General features: G+C 45.7%; 3 protein-coding genes and 1 long non-coding RNA gene across 5 annotated transcripts in view; all 4 read right to left on the bottom strand.

Moving 5' to 3' along the window:
* Window positions 1–9,623, bottom strand: part of LOC121876839 — a 15,712-nt gene extending 6,089 nt beyond the window's left edge. Inside the window, exon 1 of the mRNA XM_042382287.1 lies at window positions 9,090–9,623. Within this exon, the coding sequence (XP_042238221.1) occupies window positions 9,090–9,119 (30 nt within the window). The 5' untranslated portion in view covers window positions 9,120–9,623. The remainder of the gene's footprint in view (window positions 1–9,089) is intronic.
* A 2,059-nt stretch (window positions 9,624–11,682) lies between these two features.
* Window positions 11,683–13,616, bottom strand: LOC121876787. Its single transcript, XM_042382181.1, has 3 exons — window positions 13,275–13,616; window positions 12,777–13,079; window positions 11,683–12,711 (listed from the first exon to the last, which is right to left on the bottom strand). Exons 1-3 carry the CDS (start codon window positions 13,357–13,359, stop codon window positions 12,473–12,475), a joined length of 627 nt encoding a protein of 208 aa, XP_042238115.1. The 5' UTR covers window positions 13,360–13,616; the 3' UTR covers window positions 11,683–12,472.
* Window positions 13,617–15,109: 1,493 nt separating this feature from the next.
* Window positions 15,110–26,740, bottom strand: LOC121876847 (latrophilin-like protein LAT-2). The gene is made up of 18 exons (XM_042382306.1): window positions 26,576–26,740; window positions 25,101–25,220; window positions 24,697–24,833; window positions 24,227–24,400; window positions 23,047–23,199; window positions 22,727–22,813; window positions 22,279–22,390; window positions 20,977–21,071; window positions 20,766–20,877; window positions 20,464–20,600; window positions 19,777–19,887; window positions 19,556–19,622; window positions 18,626–18,711; window positions 18,192–18,315; window positions 17,387–17,488; window positions 16,367–17,246; window positions 15,582–15,644; window positions 15,110–15,181 (listed from the first exon to the last, which is right to left on the bottom strand). The coding sequence occupies exons 1-17, from the start codon at window positions 26,642–26,644 to the stop codon at window positions 15,637–15,639; spliced, it is 2,574 nt and encodes an 857-aa protein (XP_042238240.1). The 5' UTR covers window positions 26,645–26,740; the 3' UTR covers window positions 15,110–15,181; window positions 15,582–15,636.
* A 310-nt stretch (window positions 26,741–27,050) lies between these two features.
* The window catches only part of LOC121876872, a 671-nt gene continuing 403 nt past the window's right edge, over window positions 27,051–27,318 (bottom strand). For both annotated transcript variants that reach the window (XR_006090838.1, XR_006090839.1), the window contains exon 3: window positions 27,051–27,104. This is a non-coding gene — a long non-coding RNA (uncharacterized LOC121876872). The remainder of the gene's footprint in view (window positions 27,105–27,318) is intronic.

Below are 27,318 nucleotides of genomic sequence, written 5' to 3'. Positions count from 1 at the left end.
GTGGTGGTGGTGAATGGTAGTGATGATGGTAGTAGTGGTAGTAGTGGTGGTGGTGGTGAATGGTAGTGATGATGGTAGTAGTGGTAGTAGTGGTGGTGGTGGTGAATGGTCGTGATGATGGTAGTAGTGGTAGTAGTGGTGGTGGTGGTAATAGTGGTGGTGATGGTGGTAGTGGTAGTGATGGTGGTAATGGTGGTGAATGGTAGTGATGAGGGTAGTAGTGGTGGTAGTAGACAATTAATAAGTAAAACAAACTTAACTTCACCATCATCGTCACTATACCTTACTGGGTGTAGACGTTACCTGTTACCTGGTTAAGACTAATTAGTGAGTCTGAGGGAACACCTGTCTACTCACTAAGTATGTATGTCTTATTACAGTCTCTGGTCACTTCCGACGCCATGTTTGATTATCGTCCAATACAAAGCTGGAGTTGAGCTGTGTTGTGTGTTGACGTCATCATCTGAAGCCTTACATATGTCTCTCTTAGACTGAAGTGTCGCGAGGGTTGCCAGGTAGTAAATATGGGTTAATTATTCACTAGGTACACACACCTGCACACTGAACCTCACCTACACCCCCCCTCCCCTTCTCTTCATCTACTTGTGGGGTATGGGATGTTTGGTTCACACTCAGGATGGGATGGAGAAAGGAAACTCACAATGTGCTCTCTGTATACATGTTGTATTGGATGTACAATGCAGCTTGGTGCTGGGAAGGCAGCATGGTTACAAGCGTGATGTAGAGAAAGCTGGTTGGTGAGGATGCTCAGAGGAGGACAGCTTGTGGGTCGCCATGCTCGCCGGCGGGAGAGAGGACCGCCAGGCAGGCGGAGGAGGTGGTGTTGCTTGCTGCGGCTGTAGCTAGAAGAAGAGGGAGGGCACCACGAGGTCAGGTCTTAAATAGCGGGGGGTAGGCGTGGCTTAGTAATTGACCTCCGTGATGTAAGGCGGCGCAGGTTGACCTAGACCACGAGGGAATTCGCGGGGTCGGCTACTCAGCGACAACAGCGCTTGTAGGGGAGGAATCCACTACATACTCTCTCCCTCACCGCTGTCAACCAAACAACCTTTTTCCGTTTTTTGTTTATATTACAAAAAAATATTAACCATCCTTGGGTCGAAACCATTTCCCATTTTCTACCACTTCCAGTTTACTTCAACTTCCCATTTTCTACATCAAAGGGATAACTCAACCTTCATATGATCACTGTGTCTCGGTCACCCTTCAAGGCCGAGTATCGAGTGTCACCTATTGGCCCTCAGGTAAGTGTAGTGTCAGGTGGAGTCCCTCAGTCAATATGTGTTATTTGTATGGTTAGATTCCCTCACCCTTGACACACTTCCTCACTCCCCTCTCACTCTCTCACCCTTACTCACACTCTCACTCCCCTCTCACTCTCACTCACCCTCTCACTCTCTCTCCCTCACTCTCAGTATGTACAGTGGTCAAAACCTCACTATAGTAGCTCAAAGGGATGGCATTTAAACCTGACATTTATGTGACCTTTATGAGCCTTTGACCCCTGACCTCTCACAAGCTGGACCTCTGACCTCTCTAAGTTGAAATGTTATTCAAGTATTACCGAAAATTGCCTACGACTTGTTGGTTTAGCAGTTTGCCATACATACATACATACATAAATACATACATACAAACATACATACATACATACATACATGCATTACATACCATTCATACCATACATACATACATACATACATACATATACACTATACATATACACTATATCTTTGACCACCAAAGGGTCAAGACGTACCTGGCGCTCCTCTCGGAGCAGCCAGGTCAACTGTTAAGTTGGCCCATACCAACCCCCTCCCCTGAACCCTCCTCCCCACCGGAATATCAACAAGTTCTCGCCAGAAGTTACAATTTCATTTAGGAAAGGAACGGAACCAGTGTTAAACAGAGGTGAACAGTGGTGAACAGTGCTTAAGTCAGTGAGAACAACTCAACAGTAACAGTCGTACCCAAGTTAACATTCACACAGTGAGGTCCCAGGTACCCAGTGATAACGGCCCGTGAGACCCAACAACAACCAGTGATGTGTTAATCCGTCTACGATAGGAAGGCCTGGGACCAAACCTCACTCATATAACACCATCTGTGAGGGAATTACTACACCACATGTCCCTCATAACACACACACACCATCTGTGAGGGGAATTACTACACCGTCCCGGGTCCCTCCTTAACACCCATCTGGCAGGGAATTACTACACCATTAAAGTCCCTCACTTAACGCACACCATCTGGCAGGGTACTACACCACGTGAGGCCCTGTAACACCAGCTCAGCAGGGGAATTACACCACGTCAAGTCCTCGCCAACACCATCTGTGAGGGGAATTACTACACACCACGTCAGGTCCCTCGCAACACACCATCTGTGAGGGGGTACCACCACGTGGTCCCTAATAACTTTCATCTGTGGGGAATTGCACCACGCGGGGTCCCTCATAACACCATCTGCGAGGGAATTACTACACCACGTCAGGTCCCTCATAACACCATCTGAGGGAACTACTACATCACGTGAGTTCCTCCTAACACCATCTGGGAGGGAGTTACTACACTACGAGTTTGCTGTTCAACACCTACAATAATCTGAATGTTCACTGTATGTTCCTTTACCTTTCTCTAATGAAGGCTTTTGTTAAACCACCAATGTATGTAATAAGTCATTTATGTCCAATGTATATTTTCAGCCTTCGGGCTGCAGAACTTTTTCAATAAACCGTCAATTATTATTATTAGTATTATTATTATTATTATTATTATTATTATTATTATTATTATTATTATTATTATTATTATTATTATTATTACATACATACAGTGAGTCAGCAGAAGCCTCACCACTGTCAGCTTGATACGCAAAACACACAACTAACTTAATGAATACATATGAAGATGAATAATTGAACAGGTAAACGAATAACAAATAATAAATACTAGTTGTTGTTGTTGGTGGTGTAAGTGTGGCCACAAGGGGTCACAAACCTAAACCAGATATAACAATAGACACCCTCAGCTTCTTCTGTTACAAGAGAATGAGTGGTAATGATTCTTCCAGTAACCGACGTTCATGGTTGTCACACACACATATAATATACTGTGAGCAGCGCGGCATCTTGGTGTAAATCGTCAATTAAATCTTATTCGTGAGAAACATTTTTACAGGAACATCCAATTTACTTCCTTTCAGTTTATTAATTAAGTTGAGGAAGAAAAATACGGCCAAACTTATAGAGGCAGGAGGCCCGAGGTGGGTCTCAACACTCTCCCCACCAGCTCCCATTTTCTCTTTCCTATAATTGTTTATAAACTTTTGTAACAACATAAACAAGTTTCTTATTATTTATAACAATATTTTCCCCCCTCACCCCCCTAAACTTCTCAACCCCCCTTCACCCCCTCCTCTTCTCCCCACCAAGACACCACCACTGCAGTGTTAGCGACCACTGGCGACAAACAAGGGTCGTGGCGGACACCTCACGACCACAAGGGAACTGTCGCGGGTCGTCTTCCCTCTCCAAGTGAGCTAGACACTGCGACAATGGATGTCTAGACCATACTGTGTGTACATATGTCTGTATGTATGTATTATACCTGTACCTGCTGACACCTGTACTCTAATATACTACACATACATCCCTTATACCTGTACCTGCTGACACCTGTACTCTAATATACTACACATACATCCCTATAAACCCAAAAACCTCAACAACTACTGGGACGAACTTAATAAAACTTTAAACAGGAACGAGAAAAAATCCAAGGACTAAATATTCCAAGTTGGTCAAGGTCAAGGGTCAAGGTCACTGGACGGCTCAAGGTCACGGCTCAAGGTCACTGCTCATGGTCACTGGACGACTCGCTGATGACACTAAAATAGTGCGTGTAATTAAATCTGACGAGGACTCCGCAAAACTATGGGAAGATGTGAACAAATTTTTCGAATGGTCTGAAAAATGGCAGATGAAATTTAATGTAGACAAATGTAAAGTACTTAGTCTAGGAGATGTAAAAAGAGACACCAGATGAACAACGACGTTATAGAGAAACCCGATGGAAGAAAGATTTAGGAGTAATGATAAGTAGGAATCTTAAACCGAGTCAATGTGTATTTGCTCGAAACACGGCTAACAAAGTACTTGGGTTCATACAAAGGAGTGTTAGTTACAAAACTAGAGATGTCATCCTAAAACTATATCTTGCGCTTGTGAGACCTCACTTGGATTACACAGTTCAGTTCTGGTCACCCTCCTACAGACTGGATATAGAATCCCTAGAAAGAATTAAGAGGAGAATGACAAAACTAATCCCGGGCATTAGGAACCTTGAGTACAGAGACAGGTTTAAGCATCTTAATTTACACTCCCTCGAGAGACGTAGAGTGAGGGGTGATATGATCAAGGTGTATAAATGGAAGTCAGGGCTAAACAAAGTGGACATTACAAAGGTACTCAAACTATCCAGCCAGGAACGAACTCGTAGCAATGGTTTTTAAATTAGACAAATTTAGATTTAGACGTGAGATAGGTTTAGAAATAGAGTAGTGGATGAGTGGAACAAGTTACCAAACCTCATCATTAACTGGAGCGCGATAGGGGTTGGGTGTAAACAGGACTGCCCAGTATGGAACAATAGGCCCGCTGCAGTTTCCTCCATTCTTACGTTCAAGGTCAAGGCTTAGGGTCACGGCTCAAGGACAAACAGGGTCACTTCACTCCCCTGAGGCTCTACCTTTAAAACTTGCCTATCACTGCTATTATCCCAACTACTACTACTACCACTGATATTATCTCCACTACAACTACTACTGTAACTATTACCACTACTACAACTTCTACTATTACTACTACCATTACAACCACTAAGAACCACAATTAACACAATGCTTCATCAGAAATAATCAAACGAGTAACCAAATAAAATAAAATTAGTCAATCCACCACCTTCTTTATATCAAGGGTCCCTCAGTGATGATGTTTATACACACAGTGGAAAGTTAATGCAATATTCAACACTTAGCAATACACACACACACACACACACACTTGTCAACCCTCAGTGAGACAGGACGTGCCCGAAGGCGCTCCCGGTTTTAGCAGCCAGGCCGAGTCTGTTTGGCCCTGCCCACTCCCCCTGCTATACCCCTACCAGCCTTACTACACCAGGATCGATTCAGCAAAACATTCTAGTGATTAGTGAACGATTGATTACGGAGCAGTGTTCCTATAGTGCACTTAAGGAACTTTCTCGGCAAAGCATTCTAGTCATCAGTGCAATAAGTGATTATCATACAGTGCTCGATAGTGCACCCCAAGGAAAAGTCAGACAGTGGGCACTTTATCGGTCACCTTTAAAGTGCCAGTGACAAGGACCACCGCGGTGTTTACATATATCGTGAATACTGTGTCGGCAACCCCAAGCATCAGGGACAAGGACCCACGGTCCTTACGACTGACAAATATTAACAGATGTCTACCAGTGTCAGTGTCCCTCAAAGTGCCGCCAGTGACAAACACTTCCGTCCGCCCACAACAGATCTCAACAGATGGCCACCAATCACTTACTCCCGACGCAGTCTGTACCATCTAAAGCGTGGGAACGGTTATCCTGATGGCAGTGTTATCGCGCGACTCAAATCACTGAATATATTCCACGCGCGGAGCCGTAGACAAGGCCGTCATACACATAAGCCCATTAGAACCGTAACCTCCACTAGGAAACCGGAGAAACCCACCCCTGACAGACCATACCACCACACTGAAGTTCCACGGATATGGTATGATCTCCCGTCTTTACTGCTATCCAACGTCACTTCCCTAGCTAACAAGTTCGACGAGCTGGCAACTACAGTCAGGTCAACCGCCGCGAGCGTCGTTGCCATATGTGAGGCTTGGCAAATTGTGCCTGAAACGTGTCATATTGAGGGATATCAACTCTTTCATCACCTTCGTTTACAAAGACGCGGAGGGGGCGTTGCCCTCTTCTGTCAAGATGACCTACGCCCGTCACGCCTGGATGTTCAAGTCCCAGCAGATGTGGAAGCATTATGGGTACGTGTCGTGCTACGGGCCCACCCACGCAACACTGCTTCCATTATAATCTGTGTGGCATACCATCCGCCTCGATCACCCACCAGAGACACTCTTATCAATCATCTCATCACCACCTCAGACCACCTCAGAGTTAGGTACCCATGTGCCAAGTTAGTATTATGTGGGGATTTAAATGAAATTGACACCACTGATATCCAGGACCAGCTATCACTATCACAAGTTGTGACCTTCCCCACACACGGTCAAAATACCCTTGACCTTATCTTAACTGACTTAGCGGACCAGTACCAACCACCTCAACCAATGCCTCCTATCGGGTGTAGCACACACTTATCAGTGCTCTGGTCCCCAGCTGCCACTCCCACTCAAGTACAGAGACCCTACATCAAGACCTACAGGCCGATTACTGACTCTGCAGTGCGCCTCTTCGGGCAGTGGATAGTTCACCATCCCTGGACTGAAGTACTTAGCGTGGATGACGTGGAAACCAAATGGATAAATTATACCAACACCACCACGGAAGCTCACCACCACTTCTTCCCCGAGAAGTCCGTCAGATCTCACCCAGCTGACTTGCCCTGGATCACACCTCGGATCAAAAGACTTATGCAACAGAGAGACAGAGCCTTTCATCTCAATGACCACATCCGCTACAGGTCACTTCGCAACTGAGTCATCCGCGAAATACGCACTGCAAAGAAGTCCCACTACCCAACCAAATTACAACACCTGAAGCAGACCAACATCAGTCAATGGTATGGTAAGCTTAAAGAACTCTGTGGACTAAACAATATGACACACCCCCTCCCCTTCCTTAGCCATCTCACTAATGTTGACGCAGCTGAGCAAACAAATAACCATTTCGCTACTATATGCCAGACGCTCCCACGGCTTGACACAACCACTCTCCCTGCTTACCTACCAGCCCCCCTTCCCACTGACTTAGTAGAAGAATTTGACGTAGCAAAACGCCTGGACAAACTAAAATTAAAACGCTCTACCACCCCCATTGACTTACCAATGAAACTCTTCAAGGAGTTCTCCCCGGAGCTTGCTAAACCCCTCTGCTCCATCATCAATGCTTCTCTCAGTCAAGCCAGATGCCCAGCTGACTGGAAGACCTCTTATGTATCACCAGTGCCCAAGTCAACCAGCCCACAATCCTTAAATCAGCTACGACCTATTGCAATCACCCCAATACCCAGCCTAATCTGTGAAAGTTTTGTGTTCGACTGGGCTTATGCTGATATTGCAGGAGTCGTAGACCCAGCAATTTGGCAACATGAAAACTTCCTCCACCACTCACTGTCTTGTCAGCTTTCTCGATTACATATACCGCCATCTCGAGAAACGAAAACGTCTGTAGCTGTCGCCTTCATTGATTTCTAAAGCGTTCGACCTAGTCGACCACAATATAATCATCAACAAAGCTATTGACCTCGGGCTTCGGAAGTCTTATACCATGGCTTACAGACTTCCTCAGTGACCGACGCCAAGCTGTACGCTTCCGAGGGCTGTCTCCACCTTTCAGTCACTCACCTGTGGCGTCCCCAAGGCACCAAGATGGGACCACTCTGCTTCCTTATGCTCATCAATGATGCCCTAAGAGAAACCCCTGCTCGCTGGAAATATGTCGACGACTCCACCATTGGGATCAGCGTCAACAATTCTGCTCCCAACTATACCGCCCTTCAGGATTTATTGAACAGTCTCCAAAACTGGGCCACCAACAACCATGTCACCATCAACCATACCAAGACCATGGTTATGCATCAACCTCTCCTCCGACATTGTCCCACCTCCTTCCATTACTCTAGGTCCGAACACACTCCAGGTTGTAGATTCCACGAAGCTCCTCGGCGTCACCATAGACAACAAACTAAATTGGAAACCACACGTCAGTGAAGTTGTCCTCCAGTTTCCGTCTCCACCTCCTCCGCCGACTCAAGTCCCTCGGAGTTCCTGCACCGAGCTCCTCAGTGTTTACACAACATTCATACTTCCCAAGCTCACCTATGCCTCCCCCACCTGGTCTTCCTCCCTAAATGCCACACAACGTAAACACCTAGAAAAAGTGCAAAAGAGGGCATGCAAGATTATTCTCTCCCCTTCCTACTCCACATATCAAGAAGCGCTCAACACACTGACCCTTTCGACTCTCACTGACCATCACCACGACCTCATCTGCAAATTTGGTAAGAAGCTTCTACACCATCCTCGACACCGGCTCCTACTACCACCTGAGATCCCTTGTCCGAGAATTGCTGTTCGACACCACAACCGCATCCAGCCCATACGTGCACGAACTGATCGCTATAAGAACAGCCCAGTCCCAACCATTGTAAAAATTATCAATAACTTGTAATAAATCAGTGTATTCACTCCCAGTAAACACTGCTCCTTACACTGTCACTATGTTGAAATGAACTGTAGTTTGAGCTTTTCCCCATCTAGTTATTATATGTCTTATTTGTGTCACTTATGTTACTTGTATATTATTTGTAATTCGTAACCCATTCCCCAAATATGTAACTGTATATTTTCAGCCTTCTGGCTGCCAAGCTCTTTCAATAAACCGTTAATTATTATTATTATTATTATTATTATTATTACACACACACACACACACACACACACACACACACACACACACTCCTTTCAACGTTACTTTCTACACTGGAATAAACTTTTGTATAATATTTCAACGTTGGGGTTAAGTTTTAAGGTTAACTCAACGTTGGTTTTGATGTAATACTTGTGTTATGTTATAATACTTGACTATTAAGGTCTTCTTTATGTCAATTTAAAACTTTCCTGATTAATATTTATCGTATGGAAGAGGATAAAAAAATAAAAATAAAAATAATAATAACAAGATAATGAAGAAGAAAATAGAAATAATGAATAATAATAATTAATGATAAGAAATGATTGCTTATAACACACTATTTAGACTCCTCGACACGGATCAAAACATCATCAGAGAGACACTTACTGTGGCAAATCTGAGGGTGGTGTTGGCCATGGTAGATGATAAGGCTCGAGTGAGTGTGGTGGTCGTGGTAGAGAGGCGGCGGTGGTGTGGTAGTGGTGGCCGTCACGAAGGGCTTCACGCTATTGGGAGGCAGCACCTACGACCCAACCTCCAAACACACACATACACACTGTAGCCAGAACCCAGTGGCATCACACCTTAGCTAACTCTCTTCATTACTCCTTCAAACTAACCTGATTTTGGGTTTAACTAATGACGAGATGTTAAATAGGGATATCTCCTAGTTAGATATAAGAATTAATTAGTGGTTTAGGGGTTGTTAAGGTGTTGTGATCACATGTATGGTGGTTGTAATAGTAACTTCAGGCAGGCGCACAGACGTATGAGTTAGAGAAAACGTGTGTTTATTTAATAGGAGTAACTCTGCTAGAATGACCCAACTCCTATACCTGCTCATTTATTCCTAACATATTTTAATTAATTAGTTTACTTTTGATATAAGCGTTACTTATATGCACTTATCACCTAATATAATTAATGAAAATTAAACTAGCACTAATATTACGTATGAGGGAGATAGAACAAAATGGGATAAATAATAAAACTAAATCTAACCCACAGATGCGTTATGTTACTAAATCATTATAACACAACAATAATAAACTATGGAAGGAATGTAATTAGTGTAAGGTAAGTTAGTCAGGTGATAAAGGTAATATTATCACCTGTTAAATTACTGTAGTTGCAATATTTACTCTTTCTTCCTCATTGATGATTACTGACTGTTGCAGATGATAAGTACCGTGTGTGTTATGTACTCAGTGCTCTCTGTAATTATTAGGAATGTTTATCAAGTTCTTAGATGTTTGGTGTGTGTGTGTTTTTTTAAGGAGTCCTTTGATGTTTGTGTTTATAAAATTCAATACTTGCTTAGTATTTAGGTAAGAGTAATGCCCCTCTTCCTGAATAGCGAGGAAACCGACAAGTGAGGGTAGGGTAAGGTAGGGTAGGGTAGGGTAAGGTAAGGTAGGGTAGGGTAAGGTAAGGTAAGGTAGGGTAGGGTAAGGTAAGGTAAGGTAAGGTAAGGTGAGTAAAGGTAAGGTAGGGTGGGGTAGGTGGGTAAGGTAAGGTGAGTGAAGGTAGGGGTGGGGTAGGAGTGGGTGGGAGTGGGGAGTGGTAAGGTAGAGTAAGGTAAAGGTGGAGTAGGGTAAGGTAGGTAAGGTAAGGTAAGGTAAAAGGTAAGGTAAGGTAAAGGTGGGAGTAGGGTAAGGTAAGGTAAGGTAGATGGAGTAAGGTAAGGTAAGGTAAGGTAAGATAAGGTAAGGTAAGGTAAGGTGGAGTGGGGTAAGGTAAGGTGGGTAAGGTAAGGTAAAGGTAAAAGTAAGGTAAGGTAAAGGTAAGGTAAGGTAAAGATAAGGTAAAAGGTAAGGTAAAGATAAGGTAGGTAAGGTGGGAAGGTAAGGTAAAAGGTAAGGTAAGGTAAGGTAAGGTAAAGATAAGATAAGATAAGATAAGATAAGGTAAGGTAAGGTAAGTAAGGTAAAGGTAAGGTAAGGTAAGATAAGATAAGATAAAGATTAAGATAAGATAAGATAAGATAAAGATAAGGTGGGTGGAGTAAGATAAGGTAAAGGTAAAGGTAAGGTAGGGTAAAGATAAAGATTAAGGTAAAATTAAAGGTGGGTAAAGGGTAAAGGTGTAAGGTAAGGTGTAAAGGAGTAAGGTAAGGATGGGTAAAGATTGGAGTGGGATAAGGTGGAGTAAAGGTAAGGTAAAGATGGGTAAAGTAAGGTGGTTAAAAGGATTAAAAGTTAAAGGGTAAAGGTAAAGGTAAAGGTGGGTAAGGTGGGTAAAGGTGGGAGATTAAGGTAAAGGTAGGTGGAATGGAGTAAAGGTGGGTAAGGTAAGGTGGAGTAAGATAAGGTGGAGTAAGGTAAGGTAAGGTAAAGATGGAGTGTTAAGGTAAGGTGGAGTAAGGTAAGGTAAAGGGTAAAGTAAGATGGAATTAAAGATTAGATAAAGGTAAGGTAAGATAAGGTAAGATTAAGGTAAGGTAAGGTAAGGTAAGGTGGGGTAAGGTAAGGTAAAGGTGGGTAAAAGGTGGAGTAAGGTAAGGTAAAGGGTAAAGGTAAAGGGTAAAGGTAAGGTGGGGTAAAGGTAGATTAAAGATTAAGGTAAAGATTAAGGTAAGGTAAAAGGTAAGATGGAGTGGTAAAAGGTAAAGGTGGGTAAAGGTAAAAGGGTAAAGATTGAATTAAAAGGTAAAGGTAAAGGTGGGGGTAAGGTGGGTAAAGGTAAAGGGTAAGGTAAGGTAAAGGAGTAAAGGTAAGGTGGGTAAGATGGGTGGTGTAAGATGGGTAGAGATGGGAGTAAGGTGGGGTAAAAGTTAAGATGGAGTAAAGGTAAAGGTAAGGTAAGGTAAGGTAAGGTGTTTACAGATTACCTTGAGAGAATGTTTCACATTCGTCCACACATAACTGTAGTCTTCATAAGGTCAGCTGTCAAGTACTGTACACTAAAAATTAATGAACATAAAAATATAACAAAAATACTACGAAATAATAAAACAAAATGGTGTAGAAAAATAATAACATTCTCTTATGAACTCTATATTGTGTGTTTTTCATTATTGGACATAAATATTAAAAATTATGGATAACTCAAAATGATTCGTTTCTTCTCAGTAAAACCATCACAAGATTTTGAGTTTGTAAAAAAAAAAAAAATCATCGTTTCGAGGAACTTGTAGTGTGAACGTTACAGAAGAAAAGTGACTTACACAGTTTGTGATTTATAAAAGGTTGATAAATATTACCTTTGATATAATCGATACAGGTGTGTGTGTGTTTACTGATAACAACAAATAAACCGACTTGATGTAAACAACTATAAAGCGTTTACTCTGTTAACAATAGCAAGTTATACAAAAGATAAAACTAACATGTTTACGTAAGACTAGGAACGTTTGGTGTACTGAAAGAAATATAAATAACACAAAATTCTCTTCATTGTCAGAATAGTTCTCCTGGATATTGAAAGGAATGAATAGAACTCAGCCATTCATTACACACAGCAGGAGTAGACGAAGAATCACCCCATCAAAGATTACACATCAGCTTATTTCACCTGAAGATTAGCCACCCAAATTCTACCTGGTGGGTTAGATTAGCATTTGGGGGTGTCTAATCTTCAGGTAATCCGACGTGGGTTCAGGTTGCCAAGCTATAACACCGAGAGTTTATCAATAGGATACTAGACAGATTTCATTCGAGCCCATTGAGTGAGTTTTATCGAGAACATCTGAGCGCGTTCACTAGACAGAAGGCTGCGTTCACTAGACAGAGGGGTGCGTTCACTAGAGAAAGAAAGATAGAGGGTTGCGTTCATTGGAAAAACGTCGTCGCGTTCTCTACTCTGGGGCTTCGTTCATCACACTCTATAATGGTGTCGAATTCAGGGGTATAGCGAGGCGTGTCCTGACCTACTGACTCGGGCACACAGTAGGGTTTGTCGTGGGCTGAATCGGGTACACAGCAGGGGTCGTCATGGGCGCCTGACTCGGGCACACAGTAGGGTTTGTCGTGGGCTGACTCGGGTACACAGCAGGGGTCGTCATGGGCGCCTGATTCAGGCACACAACAGGGTTTGTCGTGGGCTGAATCGGGTACAGGGGGTCGTCATGGGCGCCTGACTCGGGCACACAGCAGGGTTTGTCGTGGGCTGACTCGGGTACACAGCAGGGGTCGTCATGGGCGCCTGATTCAGGCACACAACAGGGGTTATCGTGGCTCCCCGACTCGAGGACATAGCCATGGCGTCGTGAGACCTCTGGCGGCGTCTCTGGGGGCGTGAGATACGCCCTGAAGGTATCCTCGGAGGGCCGCGAGGCAAGGGGAAGGATGGGTGCAGTGGAGGAATCCTCAGATGTGTAGGACTCAAAAGATTCGAATGAGATCCTCCTGCCAGACGAACTGTCGCTACTGATGCCATCTGGAGAGAGAGAGCGAGTTAGTACTGGCGGGTCATAACAGGAGGATGACAAACACTGATGCAGTATAAAGTTAATGAGAAAGAAAGTAATTCATTCACTGTGTTAAGTGAGAGAGACAGTTATTTGTCTATGATATAAGTGAGAAACACACTGACTCACCTGGGGGGGGGGGTCAGGTCACCTAGGAGACTCACCTGAGATGAAGGAGAACTGGGTGACGGTGGACCACTGACTGCCAGCCCGGACTGCTCTGTGTGTTATCTGAGGCGACACCTTCATCGGCGACGGTACCCCTGCAGGAGGGCAAGAGGTCAGGAGGTCAAGAGGTCAATAGGTCAAGAAGTCAAGAGATTTAGAGGACAACGGGTCAAGAGGTCGAGAAGTCAAGAGGTCAGAAGGTCACCTTAAAGAACGTTCCAAGACAGTGGCTGAATCAAGATCGGGATGTGACGTCAGTGTAGGTCAGTGTGTCGTCAGGGCAGAAATATTATGCTACGTCACTCCCTCACCTCTCATCCCTCACCTCTCACTCCTCACACCTCACTTCTCACCTCTCATTCCTCATCCCTCACCTCTCCTCCGTCACCTCTCACTCCTCTTCCCTCACCTCTCACTCCTCATCTCTCACACCTCACTCCTCACTTCTCATCCCTCACCTCTCATCCCTCACCTCTCCTCCGTCACCTCTCACTCCTCTTCCTCACCTCATCCCCACCTCTCACCCTCATCTCACACCTCACCTCACCTCTCATCCCTTCCCTCTCACTCCTCATCTCTCACACCTCCACTCCTCACCTCTCATCCTCACCTCTCATCCCTCACCTCTCACCTCATCTCACACCTCACTCCTCACACCTCTCATCCCTCACCTCTCACCTCACACCTCACCTCTCACTCCTTCCTCTTCCCCACCTCTCCTCCTCATCTCTCATCCCTCACCTCCTCACACTCACCTCACCTCTCATCCCTCACCTCTCATCCCTCACCTCTCACTCCCTCACCCCATCCCCCTCACCTCTCACCACACCCCACCTCCCCCACTCCTCTTCCCTCTCTTCCCTCACCTCCTCTCCTCATCTCTCATCCTCACCCCTCTCACACCTCACTCATCACCTCTCATCCTCACCCTCATCCCCTCACCTCCTCACTCCTCACCTCATCCCTCACCTCTCACCTCACCTCTCATCCCCTCACCTCTCATCCCCACCTCACCTCATCTCTCACACCTCACCCCCACCTCATCTCCTCACACCTCACCTCACCTCTCATCCCTCACCTCCTCACTCCTCACCTCTCACTCCTCTTCCTCACCCTCTCACTCCCTCACACCTCACCTCTATCCCCACCCATCCTCACCTCTCACCTCATCTCTCACACCTCACCACCTCATCCCTCACCTCTCATCCCCTCACCTCCTCACCTCATCTCTCACACCTCACCTCACCTCTCATCCCCACCTCTCACTCCCTCACACCTCACCTCTCACCTCTCTTCCTCTTCCTCACCTCCCCCTCCTCATCTCTCATCCCTCACCTCTCACCTCACTCACCTCTCATCCTCACCTCTCATCCCCACCTCTCACCTCACCTCTCATCCCTCACCTCTCCTCCTCACACCTCACCTCTCACTCCTCTTCCCTCTCTTCCCTCACCTCTCACCTCATCTCATCCCTCACCTCTCACACTCACCTCACCTCATCCTCACCTCCCATCCCTCACCTCTCACTCTCACCTCCTCACCTCACCTCTCCTCCTCACCTCTCACCTCACCCCCATCCTCACCTCTCATCCTCACCTCATCCTCACCTCTCACCTCCCTCATCTCACACCTCACCTCACCTCTCACTCCTCACCTCTCACTTCTTCCCACCTCCACCTCATCTCTCACCTCACACCTCATCCTCACCTCTCATCCCTCACCTCTCACTCCTCATCTCTCACACTCCTCCTCACCTCATCCTCACCTCTCACACCTCACCTCTCACCCTCTTCCCCAACTCTCACTCCTCATCTCTCACCTACCTGTAGTTATCTGCGGCAGACGTGGTGAAGGTGCGGCAGTCGCAAGCGTTTTCCAGCTCTCCCGCACCTTGCTGTTCCTCCTGCGGCAAAATACTCTTTACTCCTACATTCTACTACTCTTAATTCCTACTCTTAATTCCTACTCTTAATTCCTACTCTTAATTCCTACTCTTAATTCCTACTCTTGATTCCTACTCTTAATTCCTACTCTTAATTCCTACTCTTGATTCCTACTCTTAATTCCTACTCTTAATTCCTACTCTTAATTCCTACTCTTAATTCCTACTCTTAATTCCTACTCTTGATTCCTACTCTTAATTCCTACTCTTAATTCCTACTCTTAATTCCTACTCTTAATTCCTACTCTTAATTCCTACTCCTCATTCCTACTTTTATAATAGGTCAAAATAATAGGTACTAGTATTAGAATGTGTTAGAATGATTAGCATAGGTGTTAGAAGGTGTTAATTAGCCACTCACCTGTTTACACCTGGGAATGTTCGTGAGGCGGAGGTGGTCATTCTTCTGTTGTGGCTCAGGTCACTGTAGGGAGGTCGTACCAGGTCAATAAGAGGGGTCGTACCAGGTCAATGAAGGGGTCGTACTAGGTCAATAAGGGAGGTCGTGCCAGGTCAATAAGGGAGGTCGTGCCAGGTCAATATGAGGGGTCGTAACGGGTCAATAAAGTGGTCGTACTAGGTCAATAAGGGAGGTCGTGCCAGGTCAATAAGTGGGTCGTACCAGATCAATATGAGGGGTCATGGGTCAATAGTGGAGGTCGTACAAGGAATAGAGGGGTCGTAACGGAGTCAATAAGAGGGTCGTACCAGGTCAATAAGGAGGTCGTGCCAGGTCAATATAAGGGGGTCGTACCAGGTCAATGAGTGGAGGTCGTGCAGGTCAATAAGAGGGTCGTGCCAGGTCAATAAGAGGGGTCGTGCCAGGTCAATAAGGGGTCGTACCTGAAACGACTCTTCCGATTCTCTAAAGATCTTACGTTGAAAATTTCTCTTAACTAATTGACTGAATTTAGGTAAAGTAAAAATGGTTGCCAAACTGTACCGAGACTCGACCTTAAATATCTAATTTACGAACAATGTATGTGTGTGTGCGTGTGTGTGTGTGTGTGTGTGTGTGTGTGTGTGTGTGTGTGTGTGTGTGTGTGTGTGTGTGTGTGTGTGTGTGTGTGTGTATGTATGTGTGTGTGTGTGTGTGTGTGTGTGTGTGTGTGTGTGTGTGTGTGTGTACAAGCAATAAACACAAACCTCCTCTGTACTGGCGAATGTGTTCCCTGGCGATCGTGGCAAAACGTGACTGATAATTGGTGGAGGGGAGTTGGCGATCACTGGAGCAAAATTGGCGATTATTTGAGCAAAGTTGGCGATCGTCTGAACAGATTTGGCGATCGCTGGAACTGCGGTGGTAATCTTTAGAGCAGAGTTGGCGATCGTTTGAGCAGAGTTGGCGATCGTCTGAGCAGAGTTGGCGATCGCTGGAACTGCGGTGGTAATCTTTAGAGCAGAGTTGGCGATCGTCTGAGCAGAGTTGGCGATCGCTGGAACTGCGGTGGTAATCTTTAGAGCAGAGTTGGCGATCGTCTGAGCAGAGTTGGTGATCATCTGAGCAGAGTTGGCGATCGCTGGAGCTACGGTGGTAATCTTTAGAGTAGAGTTGGCGATCGTTTGAGCAGAGTTGGCGATCGCTTGAGCAGAGTTGGCAATCGTCTGAGCAAAGTTGGCGATCGCTGGAACTGCGGTGGTAATCTTTAGAGCAGAGTTTGCGATCGCTTGAGCAGAGTTGGCAATCATCTGAGCAAAGTTGGCGATCGCTGGAACTGCGGTGGTAATCTTTAGAGCAGAGTTGGCGATCGCTTGAGCAGAGTTGGCGATCATCACAGTGGTGGCAATCGATGGAGGAACGTTGGCGATCACTATGGCGGAGTTGGCAAAGGCTATTGTTGGCGATAAATTGGCGATCGTCGACACAAAATTCTCCGCCGCTGTCGTGATGGTGGTGATGGTAGTGGCGAGCGTTGGAGCGGTGGTGGAGATCGAGGGAGAGAGTGGCGATCGAGGTAGGGCGAGGATGGAGAGTGGATCGCCTTCTGACCATGGTAGCTGAGCTGACGGGTGAGTTTTTCGTTGGCTGTGAGAGAGAGAAAGAGAGAGAGAGAGAGAGAGAGAGAGAGAGAGAGAGAGATAATATTTAATAACTATAAATAAATAGACACATTGCAGAACTAGTTACTTGGTAGGTAGTGAACTAATTACTAGGAGCGTACTCACCTTAACGCCCAGGTATTTGGAGACACCTGGCGGAAGGCTGACAATGACGGCCGAGCGAACACTATCGTTCACCAGGCAGTGAAGCACCAGGATCATCACCCCCTAGTGAGAGAGAGAGAGAGAGAGAGAGAGAGAGAGAGAGAGAGAGAGAGAGAGAGAGAGAGAGAGAGAGAGAGAGGTAAACACCCTTATTAGACCATTATACTATAAATCGTGTATATACTCTTATTAAACCCTTCTATATAAATTTGCATATCCCAAAGTATAGGTTAGGTTAGGTTAGGTTAGGTTAGGTTAGAGTTAAGGGTTTGGGTTAGGTTAGGTTAGGTTAAGGTTAGGTTAGGTTAGGTTAGGTTAGGTTAGGTTAGGTTGGATTATATTAGGTTAGGTTAGGTTAGGTTATATTAGGTTAGGTTAGGTTAGGTTAGGTTAGGTTAGGTTAGGTTAGGTTAGGTTAGGTTATATTAGGTTAGGTTAGGTTAGGTTAGGTTAGGTTAAGGTTGGGTTAGATTAGGTTAGGTTGGGTTGGGATTATATTAGGTTGGGTTAGGTTAGGTTAGGTCAGGTCAGGTTAGGTTAGGTTAAGTTAGGTTATATTAGGTTAGGTTAGGTTAGGTTAGGTTAGGTTAGGTTTGGGGTTAGGTTATATTAGGTTAGGATTGGGTTGGTTAAGATTTGGGTTAGGTTAGGTTAGGTCAGGTTAGGTTAGGTTAGGTTAGGTTAGGTTAGGTTAGGTTAGGTTAGGTTAGGTTAGGTTAGGTTAGGTTAGGTTAGGTTAGGACAGGTATAGATGTTAATGACTTACCTGTGAGGCGTTGAGGATGGTGAATAGGTAGGCGAAAAAGTGTCCAGTGTTGACATAGAGAAGTCCGAACACCCAGGACGTCCCCAGGAGACAGTTGAGGGAGAAGCATCCTTTGATCCATAACCTGAGGGAGGAAGGAGGGAGATATATCTTTTCTTTATCTTTTCTTGTTTTGTTTCTTTCTCTGTTGTCTCTCTCTCTCTGTTTCTCTGATCATCATCGTTTTTCTCTCCCCATATTCCTTACTCTCTCTCTCTCTCTCTCTCTCTCTCTCTCTCTCTCTCTCTCTCTCTCTCCCAAGCCCTCCCTCCTAACCTAACCTAAACTAACCATCCTTCCCACCTAACCATACCATCCTTCCCACCTAACCTAAACTATCCTTCCCACCTAACCTAACCATCCCTCCCACCTAACCTAACCATCCTAACACTCACTTCACTTGTTGAGGGAGACTCTTCTGTTTATTGGCTTTCAGGATGGCGGCAGAGCGTACGGCTAAGATCATGCTCAAGGCGTTTACCTGAGGGAGAGACACACCTGTTGAGAGGTCACACTTGGAGGTCACACTTGGAGGTCACAGTTGGAGGTCATACTTGGGGGTCATACTTGGAGGTCACATTTGGTCATACTAGGAGGTCATACTTGGAGGTCACATAGAATCACACTTGGAGGTCACATAGAATCACACTTGAAGGTCATATTAGGTCATACTAGGAGGTCATACTTGGAGGTCACATAGAATCACACTTGGAGGTCACATTAGGTCATACTAAGAGGTCACACTTGGAGGTCACATAGAATCACACTTGGAGGTCACGTGAGGTCATACATGAGGTCACACTTGGACGTCACATTGAATTACACTTGGAGGTTATGCTTGGAGGTCAAATTTAGAGGTCATACTTAGAGGTTACACTTGAGACTGACACTTAATGACATTGAATCACTTATTGTTTAATTTAACAATAATAAACATATAGTTATAATTAATTTAACCATAATTTGCATATCAACTAACATTCAGTTAATTAACCTTTACTAATTGCTATGACACAAGTTCATTTACTACCACCACCCCCACCTACCACCACCCACCTACCACCACCCCCACCTACCACCCCACCACCACCCCCACCTACCACCACCCCCACCTACCACCCCACCTACCACCCCCCACCTACCACCCCACATACCACCACCCACCTACCACCACCCCCCACCTCAACCATCACCCACCTCAACCATCACCCACCTCAACCATCACCCACCTCAACCATCACCCACCTCAACCATCACCACCTACCACCACACCCACCTACCACAATCATCATCCACTACCCTCAACCACTACAATTATCACCTACCACAATCACCATCACCATAGGTCCAATGAAAGCCCAGATGTAGCCTCGTTCAGTAGACAACCAGCAACTGAAGTAAACAGAAAGTAAACAATAAACAGCTATTCCATTGTTTACCTGTACACACGTAGTAAACACAACCAGGATACAGTGGGGGATACAGTGACTCATATCAAAATACAGCTTGGATACATCAGATACATACACGTGTACTGTATACTTACTACTCACTGCCTGGGGGAGCGTAAGCAAGTTGGTCTGTCCAAGAATCTGAACCATACGCCACTAGGAGAGTAACCATCACCACCACCACAGGCACACCGTAACCCACCATCCTAGGGGGGGGCGGAAAGTTAAGGTGGGGGCGGAAAGTTGGTTAGTGGGGGCGAAAGTTGGTTAGTGGGGAAGGAAAGTTGTTAGTGGGGGCGGAAAGTTGGTTAGTGGGTGGAAAGTTGATCATCGTGGAAATGGAAGGTGTCAAACCCACACATATGGGAATATTTTTTCTGCCTTTCTGCCTCTTCTTCTGTCTATTTCTCTGTCAGTTTATGTCTGTCTTCTCTCTCTCTCTCAGTCTATCGACCTCAATAATCTCTTCCCTTATGTCTCACGTACAAGAAGGAGAGGTGAGAACATGACAGTTTGAAGAGACCACTGTGTAAATATAAATCCCGTCTCTTCTCTCTCTCTCTCCCTCTCTCAACTATCAATCTCATTAATCTTCCTTATGTCTCCACGCACAAGAAGGAGTAGGTGAGAGAACATGACACAGTTTGTAAGAGACCACTGTGTAAATATAAACTGCCCTCTTCTATCTTCTCTCTCTCTCTCCCTTCCCCTTTCTCACATTCTTTATCACTTCACGTAACTAAACAAACAAGAGAGAGTTAAAAATCTCACAAAACACTCACCAGTAAGCTGCCATATAGCGGGTCGGTGACAGAACATGATGAACTGTTTGGAAGAGATGTGCTCCCTCGGCCAGCATCCAACACACACTCGCGGTCACCCAGTAATGGAGGACGATCGCTGCCACCTCACACACGGTCTAATGCAAACAGGGGATAGTCACGTCTCCATCTACCTAAGAGGTTATATACACAGGTTATCTTTACAGCTTCTTCTCTCTCAAGTAAAACGTTCAAGACACAAGAGAGAGAGAGAGAGAGAGAGAGAGAGAGAGAGAGAGAGAGAGAGAGAGAGAGAGACTCACCGAAGACAGCTTGAGGAAGTCACGATCCAGCAGCAGTAGCAGAAGAAGGTGTGAGAGACCGAGGGCCACACACAGTTGTTTGGTGATGCTGGTGCGAGGGCTGGCCACACTCCTAGGCCACACACACAGGAAGAAATAATTCATAGGTTAATTATTAATCTAATGTGAAATCTGTTGAATCATCATCATCATCATCATCATCATCACTCACTTGTAACACTGGAAGATGCAGAAGGCGATGAAGAGGGACACGCAAGAGGCACCAGTCAGTACAGTGCCCAGTATATCCAATGCAGGATCCCGACCCTAGAGGAAGAACCACAGTTACCACATGAGCGAGGAAACCCTTGTGTGTATATATACGTAATGTACATACACACAAACACGTACAGTATGTAAATAAACACACACCTATCCTATCTCAACATCTCCATCTCCAACATCCACACTACCCACACATGCCCCCCCCACACCTACGACCCCCCCCACACCCACACTCCCCCACACCACAACCGCATCCAGCCCATACGTGCACGAACTGATTGGTATATAAGAACAGCCCAGTCCCAACCATTGTAAAAAATTATCAATAACATGTAATAAATCCGCGTATTCACTCCCCAAACACTTCGCCCCACACTGTCACTATGTTGAAAATGAACTGTAGTTTGAGCTGATCCCATCTAAGTTATTTTCTTGAAGCGTCTTATTTGTGTCACTTATGTCACTTGTATATTATTTGTAATTCGTAACCCATTCCCCAAATATGTAACTGTATTTTCAGCCTTCTGGCTGCCAAGCTTCTTTTCAATAAACCGTTAATTATTATTATTATTATTATATTCCAGGTCCGTGCTGTCAACATAAGACCATGTTATGACTTGGCTGGAGGACCTTTATATTATTCACTCTCGTTAATGGCGTTTATTCAATAATGTCGGATCACCTGGAAGATTAGCCCTCAGCTTATTTTACTGAAAGATTAATCACCTTAAAGTTTAATTAATTCCCAGGTAAATGCTTGGTGCCTTACTCTTCAGTTGCAACATCTAGGTAGGTGTAACCTCAGTGATGCAATTAGTCTTATGTACCTGTATGTGTGTATTGACTCAGTAGGTGTAACAGACTCATTAAGGGAGTCTCAGTAGGTGTGACAGACTCATTATGGGAGACTCAGTAGGTGTAACAGACTCATTATGGGAGACTCAGTAGGTGTAACAGACTCATTATGGGAGACTCAGTAGGTGTGACAGACTCATTATGGGAGACTCAGTAGGTGTAACAGACTCATTATGGGAGACTCAGTAGGTGTAACAGACTCATTATGGGAGACTCAGTAGGTGTGACAGACTCATTAAGGGAGACTCAGTAGGTGTGACAGACTCATTAAGGGAGACTCAGTAGGTGTAACAGACTCATTAAGGGAGACTCAGTAGGTGTAACAGACTCATTAAGGTTGACTCAGTAGGTGTGACAGACTCATTAAGGGAGACCAAGAGAGACAGTAACTCACGACATTGTTGTGAAAGTCGGTGATGATGGCGATCATGGTGAGGTGGGAACAGCGGCAGAAGGTCAGCCCTTTTGTTGTGTTTACTAACTTGCAACCGTCAGGAGCCCACTCGCTGCCAGCCGCACGACCAACACAAACACACAGGTGAAAGGGAGAAGTTATCGTACCAGGTAAACAAGGGCACCAGGTCAGGGGATATTGTATAATGTACTGCCAGACGAAAGAGTAATACAGATGTAATAAAGATGTGTCATTATGTTATGTCAACGAAGGTAAGAGGGATTGTTTTAGGTATCATTATGAAAACAGCGGTACTGATGGCTGTCATGATGGCTGTCATAAACTTGTGACGGGGAAAGGTAAACAAAGCCAACACGGAGATGCTACTTTACTGTGTACTTTGTAAATACCAGTAAGTGTTTTTAATGAGTTTCAGTGTTGTCAGTACCTGTTTTCGTTATCCCAGAAGACACACTGGGCAGTACCTGGCACCGGTGTGGGCAGCTCATCAGGTCGCAGGTCCCGGTACAGGTCTCTGCCAGGAAGATAATAACTCACCTTAGTTAATTACTTCACAGATAATTTATCCAGACAATCAATTCATGGCCTTTACGGAGAGAGAGAGAGAGAGAGAGAGAGAGAGAGAGAGAGAGAGAGAGAGAGAGAGAGAGAGAGAGAGAGAGAGAGCTTGAAGGAGGATCCAAACGAAGGAAGACCCACCTGAAGGAGGACCCACCCGAAGGAAGACCCACCCGAAGAAGGACTTACCTGTAGGCTGGGCCGCTCTCACTGATGGTGTGTTGGAGACGTAGGAGAACACCTTCATCCAGGGGCGTGAAGCTGACCGCATGACCTGACCTCCCCAGAGACATGCTTACCACGGGGCTGTTGAGTTCCTTGTAGGTGGCGTGAGAGACGTCCCTGCGGAGTGAAGGGCGTGATGAACATAGCAGAAGTAGAACAAAATGAACAATAAACGTGATAGATGAAGATAATGAACAATAAACACGAAATACAGATTATAAAGGCACAATGACAATGAACGCGTCAGATGTAGAATAAAAAAGCTTGATAAATGAGGGAGAAATGGGATAGATGTGAGAGCAAAAGGTTGAATACTGTAGCTACCTCACGACCGCTTGAGACATGGGGAGGGAAATGGAAAGAAAATATGGGAAGTATATTGTAAAAACGAGTGAGAACTTAGATAAGGAGTACGTAGGAGAGAGAGAGAGAGAGAGAGAGAGAGAGAGAGAGAGAGAGAGAGAGAGGAGAGAGAGAGAGATCCTCCACCTGTCACCAACACTACTCGGAAATATCGTCGCTGGATTTACAAAAAAATGTGGACGAGGAGAACTACAACGAGACGTACGTGCGTTACAGGCGTGTAAGGGGGAGGGGGCGTGTAGGCGGCGTGTGTGGGCGAGGGAAGCTTGCAGGAGGCGTGTGTAGGCGAGGGAAGCGTGCAGGAGACGGGGTAGGCGAGGAAGCTGCAGGAGGCGTGTGTAGGCGAGGGAAGCGTGCAGGAGACGTGTGGGGGGAGGGGAGGCGTGTAGAGAGAGAGGGGAGGTGGAAGCGTGCAATAGGAGGCGTGGGAGAGGGAGACGTGCAATAGGAGGCGTGGGGGAGGGTGGCGTGGTGAGGATGGCACACAGGTAGACAGGACTAATTAACCTTCTCTGTTACCTGTCTCGGTCTGTCTGGCAGGGGAAGTCATTTTTCTTACCTTTGCTCTAATTAATTTAAGTGTTTGGGTCAGTCAGGTTACATTAGGTGGCTAGTGGTGGTTTAACACTATCATATCGCTTACTAGTGTTGTTGTTGTTGTTGTTGTTGTTGTTGTTGTAGTTATTATTATTGTTGCTGTAGTTATTATTATTGCTATTGTTGTTATTATTATTGTTACTGTTCTTATCATTATGCCTGCCTGCCTGACTGACTGACTGACCTGCTGAGGTGAGCTGGAAGAGCCCTGGAAGCTGCCTGCTGGTCGAGGAGGAAGCCCACCAGCCGCGCCTGCTCCTCCCCCTTCGGCAGTAGAGACTCAAAGCCCCCAGGGAGGTGGAGGAAGGTAGATTCTCCAGCTCCAGGGAAGTACAGGTCATTCCCTGACAGCTCGTTCCTGCAGGAGAAATGCCAGAGGTTAGGGTAAGGTAGGGTAGGGTAGGGTAGGGTAGGGTAGGGTAGGGTAGGGTAGGGTAGGGTAGGGTAGGAGTAGAGTAGAGTAGGGTAGGTTAGGGTTAGGTTAGGGTAAGGTTAAGTAAGGGTAGGGTAGGGTAGGGTAGGGTAGAGTAGGGTAGGGTAGGGTAGGGAAGGGTATGGTAGGATAGATTAGATTAGGTTAGATTAGGTTAGGTTCCTGGGTCGTGTCAGGGCTCCAGAATGTATAACTCATCTTGAAAACTTAATGAAACTGACCTGGGAGAGGAGAGGACAGTCATGTTGACCTGAGCGTCAAGGAAGGTCACCACATCACGTTTGACCTGATCTGCCAAGATGAACCCAGAACACTCTAGGTTAATCAGCAGCGATGACCCTAGTTGACCCGCGTCCCTCTGGTGGTGAGAGAGGGAATGAGAGAGAGAGTGTGTGTGTGTGTGTGTGTGTGTGTGTGAGAGAGAGAGAGAGAGGGAGAGTGTATGAGAGAAGGGGGATCAGAGAGAGAGAGAGAGAGAGAGAGAGAGAGAGCATGTGTAAACAACAGATATGTCCTAGAGGTGTGTGAAGGAAGGAAACATATCCAAACAACAGGTGTGTAGGGTCAAAAAAGTCACATATAAACAGGTGTGTAGAGAGAACAAGTGTGGGGAGACAATACACACCTGGTTGAGACCGTGCCAGGTGTCAGGAACGGAGAGAACGTTGCCAGTGATCGCCACCAGGTCATCAGTATAGTTTAGGGCCATTGATAGTCTCTCCTCTTCCTTTTTCTCCTCCAGTATCTGTGTGTCAAGGGCGAGTTATTCCAAGGGTTAGCTGTGTCAAGGGGCGTGTCCATAGGTGTGTCAAGGGGCGTGTCCATAAGTGTGTCAAGGGGCGTGTCCATAGGTGTGTCAAGAGACGTGTCCATTAGTGTGTCAAGGGGCGTGTTCGTTGGTGTGTCAAGGGGCGTGTCCATAGGTGTGTCAAGAGGCGTGTCCATAAGTGTGTCAAGGACTATTTATTTCAAGGGTTAGGTGTGTCAAAGGGGGTGTCAAGGGCAGTGTACATCCATTGGTTTTACGGTAATTATTTCCTCATCCAACTGCACATGTTTAGATCACCTGAAAATTAGACACCCTAGCTTATTTTACCTGATGATTCAACAGCTTGTAATTCCGTAACCTTAACTTAACCTAAATTAACCTTACCTTAACCTAAACCTTAATCTAGCCTTAATCTAACCACAAACTTTAACCTAACTTTAACCTAATCTTAACCTAATCTAATCCATCTAGGTTGCATTAGAGTGTTTAATCATCAAGCAAAATAATCTGGGGTGTCTAAAAATCAGGTGATACTTACACATATCACAGAATATTCTCCAGTCTTTTAAACTATTTTTATTACTATTATTAACTTGATTAAACCTTAACTAATTACAAAAGGTTTATTCATTTTGTTTTTCATTCACTATCATCATAAGTTTTCGTTCGTGTATATTATAATTTATTCACCTCAACTTATGAAACAAAACTTAAACAAATATGTGTTTTATTTTTTTTTTCAGGACGACTGTTGGGCTTTTCGCAGATCAGGTGAGGAAAAAAATGGCAAATTGTTTTTTATGCAAATGAGCTTCCGGTAAGGTCATGGAGAGGTGGGGGGTAGGTGGGCAAGGAGGGAGGGGTAGGGGAGGACAGGGAGGTAAGGAGGGAGGGGTAGGTGAGGGGAGAGGGAGGGGGAAGAGGGGGAGGTGGAAGGAGAGAGGGGCAGGGAGGAGAGGTGAGGGGGGGGTGAGGGGAGGTGGTATGAGGGAGGGTAGGGGAGGGACAGGTGAGAGGGTGGGGGGGTAGGTGGTAAGGAGCGAGGGGTAGGGGGGGTACAGGTGGGAGGGGGGGGGTGAGGGGGAGGTGGATATGAGGAGGGGGTAGAGGAGAGGGGAGGGGGGTGAGGGGAGGGGAAGGAAAGGAGGGAGGGGTAGGTGTGGAGGAGAGATGGGGGGTGAGGGGAGGTAGGAGTACAGCCCCTTAATTACTGACACTTACCTAAAATACAACACATTATTACCAATTCCCTAAGACGAGAAACCACAATAATCTCTACCATTTTGTACCCTGTTACACGTTATTACACGATGTTGCAACGAGGAGCTGACCTGAATTTGCAAGAGTGAGGTCATGTTGTTGATGAGACTGGTGAGGGCGATCAGGTCATTACGGGTCATGACCTGCCGCTGGGCTGTGCTGTTCCTGATCCCCGCTGAGATGGCCACAGCTGAGTAGTTACCTGACTCAACCTGTAGAACCAAACAGCTGATTATTGTTTACCTCCCTCTCTCTCTCTCTCTTATCACCCCACCTCTTTCTCCCTCTTATTATCCCCCCTCTATATCTATATCTCTCTTCTCTTGACACCCCACCCTTTCTCCCTCTTTCTCCTCCTCTCCCCTCTGTCCCTCTTATCACACCCCACCTTAGCCTCTCCCCTCCTTCTCACCACATATCCTGGGCCGGATCCAGAAGACGATGGAGGAGTCCTTGTCCACCGTCAGATAGCCTCCGTCAGTAGCGCAAGCAACACACTCCAGCCACCTGAAGCCACTGTAACCTGTCGGGCAAAGTTCACCTCCATTTGTTATTCCGGCACAGCACCCTCTGGCCCCTGTAGCCCCGGGAGACGTGGTGCTGTGGAGAGATAGAGAGATAGATAAGAGGGAGATAGATACTTATGAGATAAATGAGAGAAAGAGACATAATTGGGAGATAAATAGAGAGATAGAGAGACAGGGAGAGAGAGAGGAGAATTAGATAGAATAAATGGATAGATTAAAAATTAGCTAGACACACACACACACACACACACACACACACACACACACACACACACGCTCACACACAC

The sequence above is a fragment of the Homarus americanus genome, unplaced genomic scaffold (assembly GCF_018991925.1).
Source record: "Homarus americanus isolate GMGI-L3 unplaced genomic scaffold, GMGI_Hamer_2.0 scaffold50281, whole genome shotgun sequence".
Taxonomy (NCBI): domain Eukaryota; kingdom Metazoa; phylum Arthropoda; class Malacostraca; order Decapoda; family Nephropidae; genus Homarus; species Homarus americanus.
This window is presented reverse-complemented; position numbering and strand designations above follow the sequence as displayed.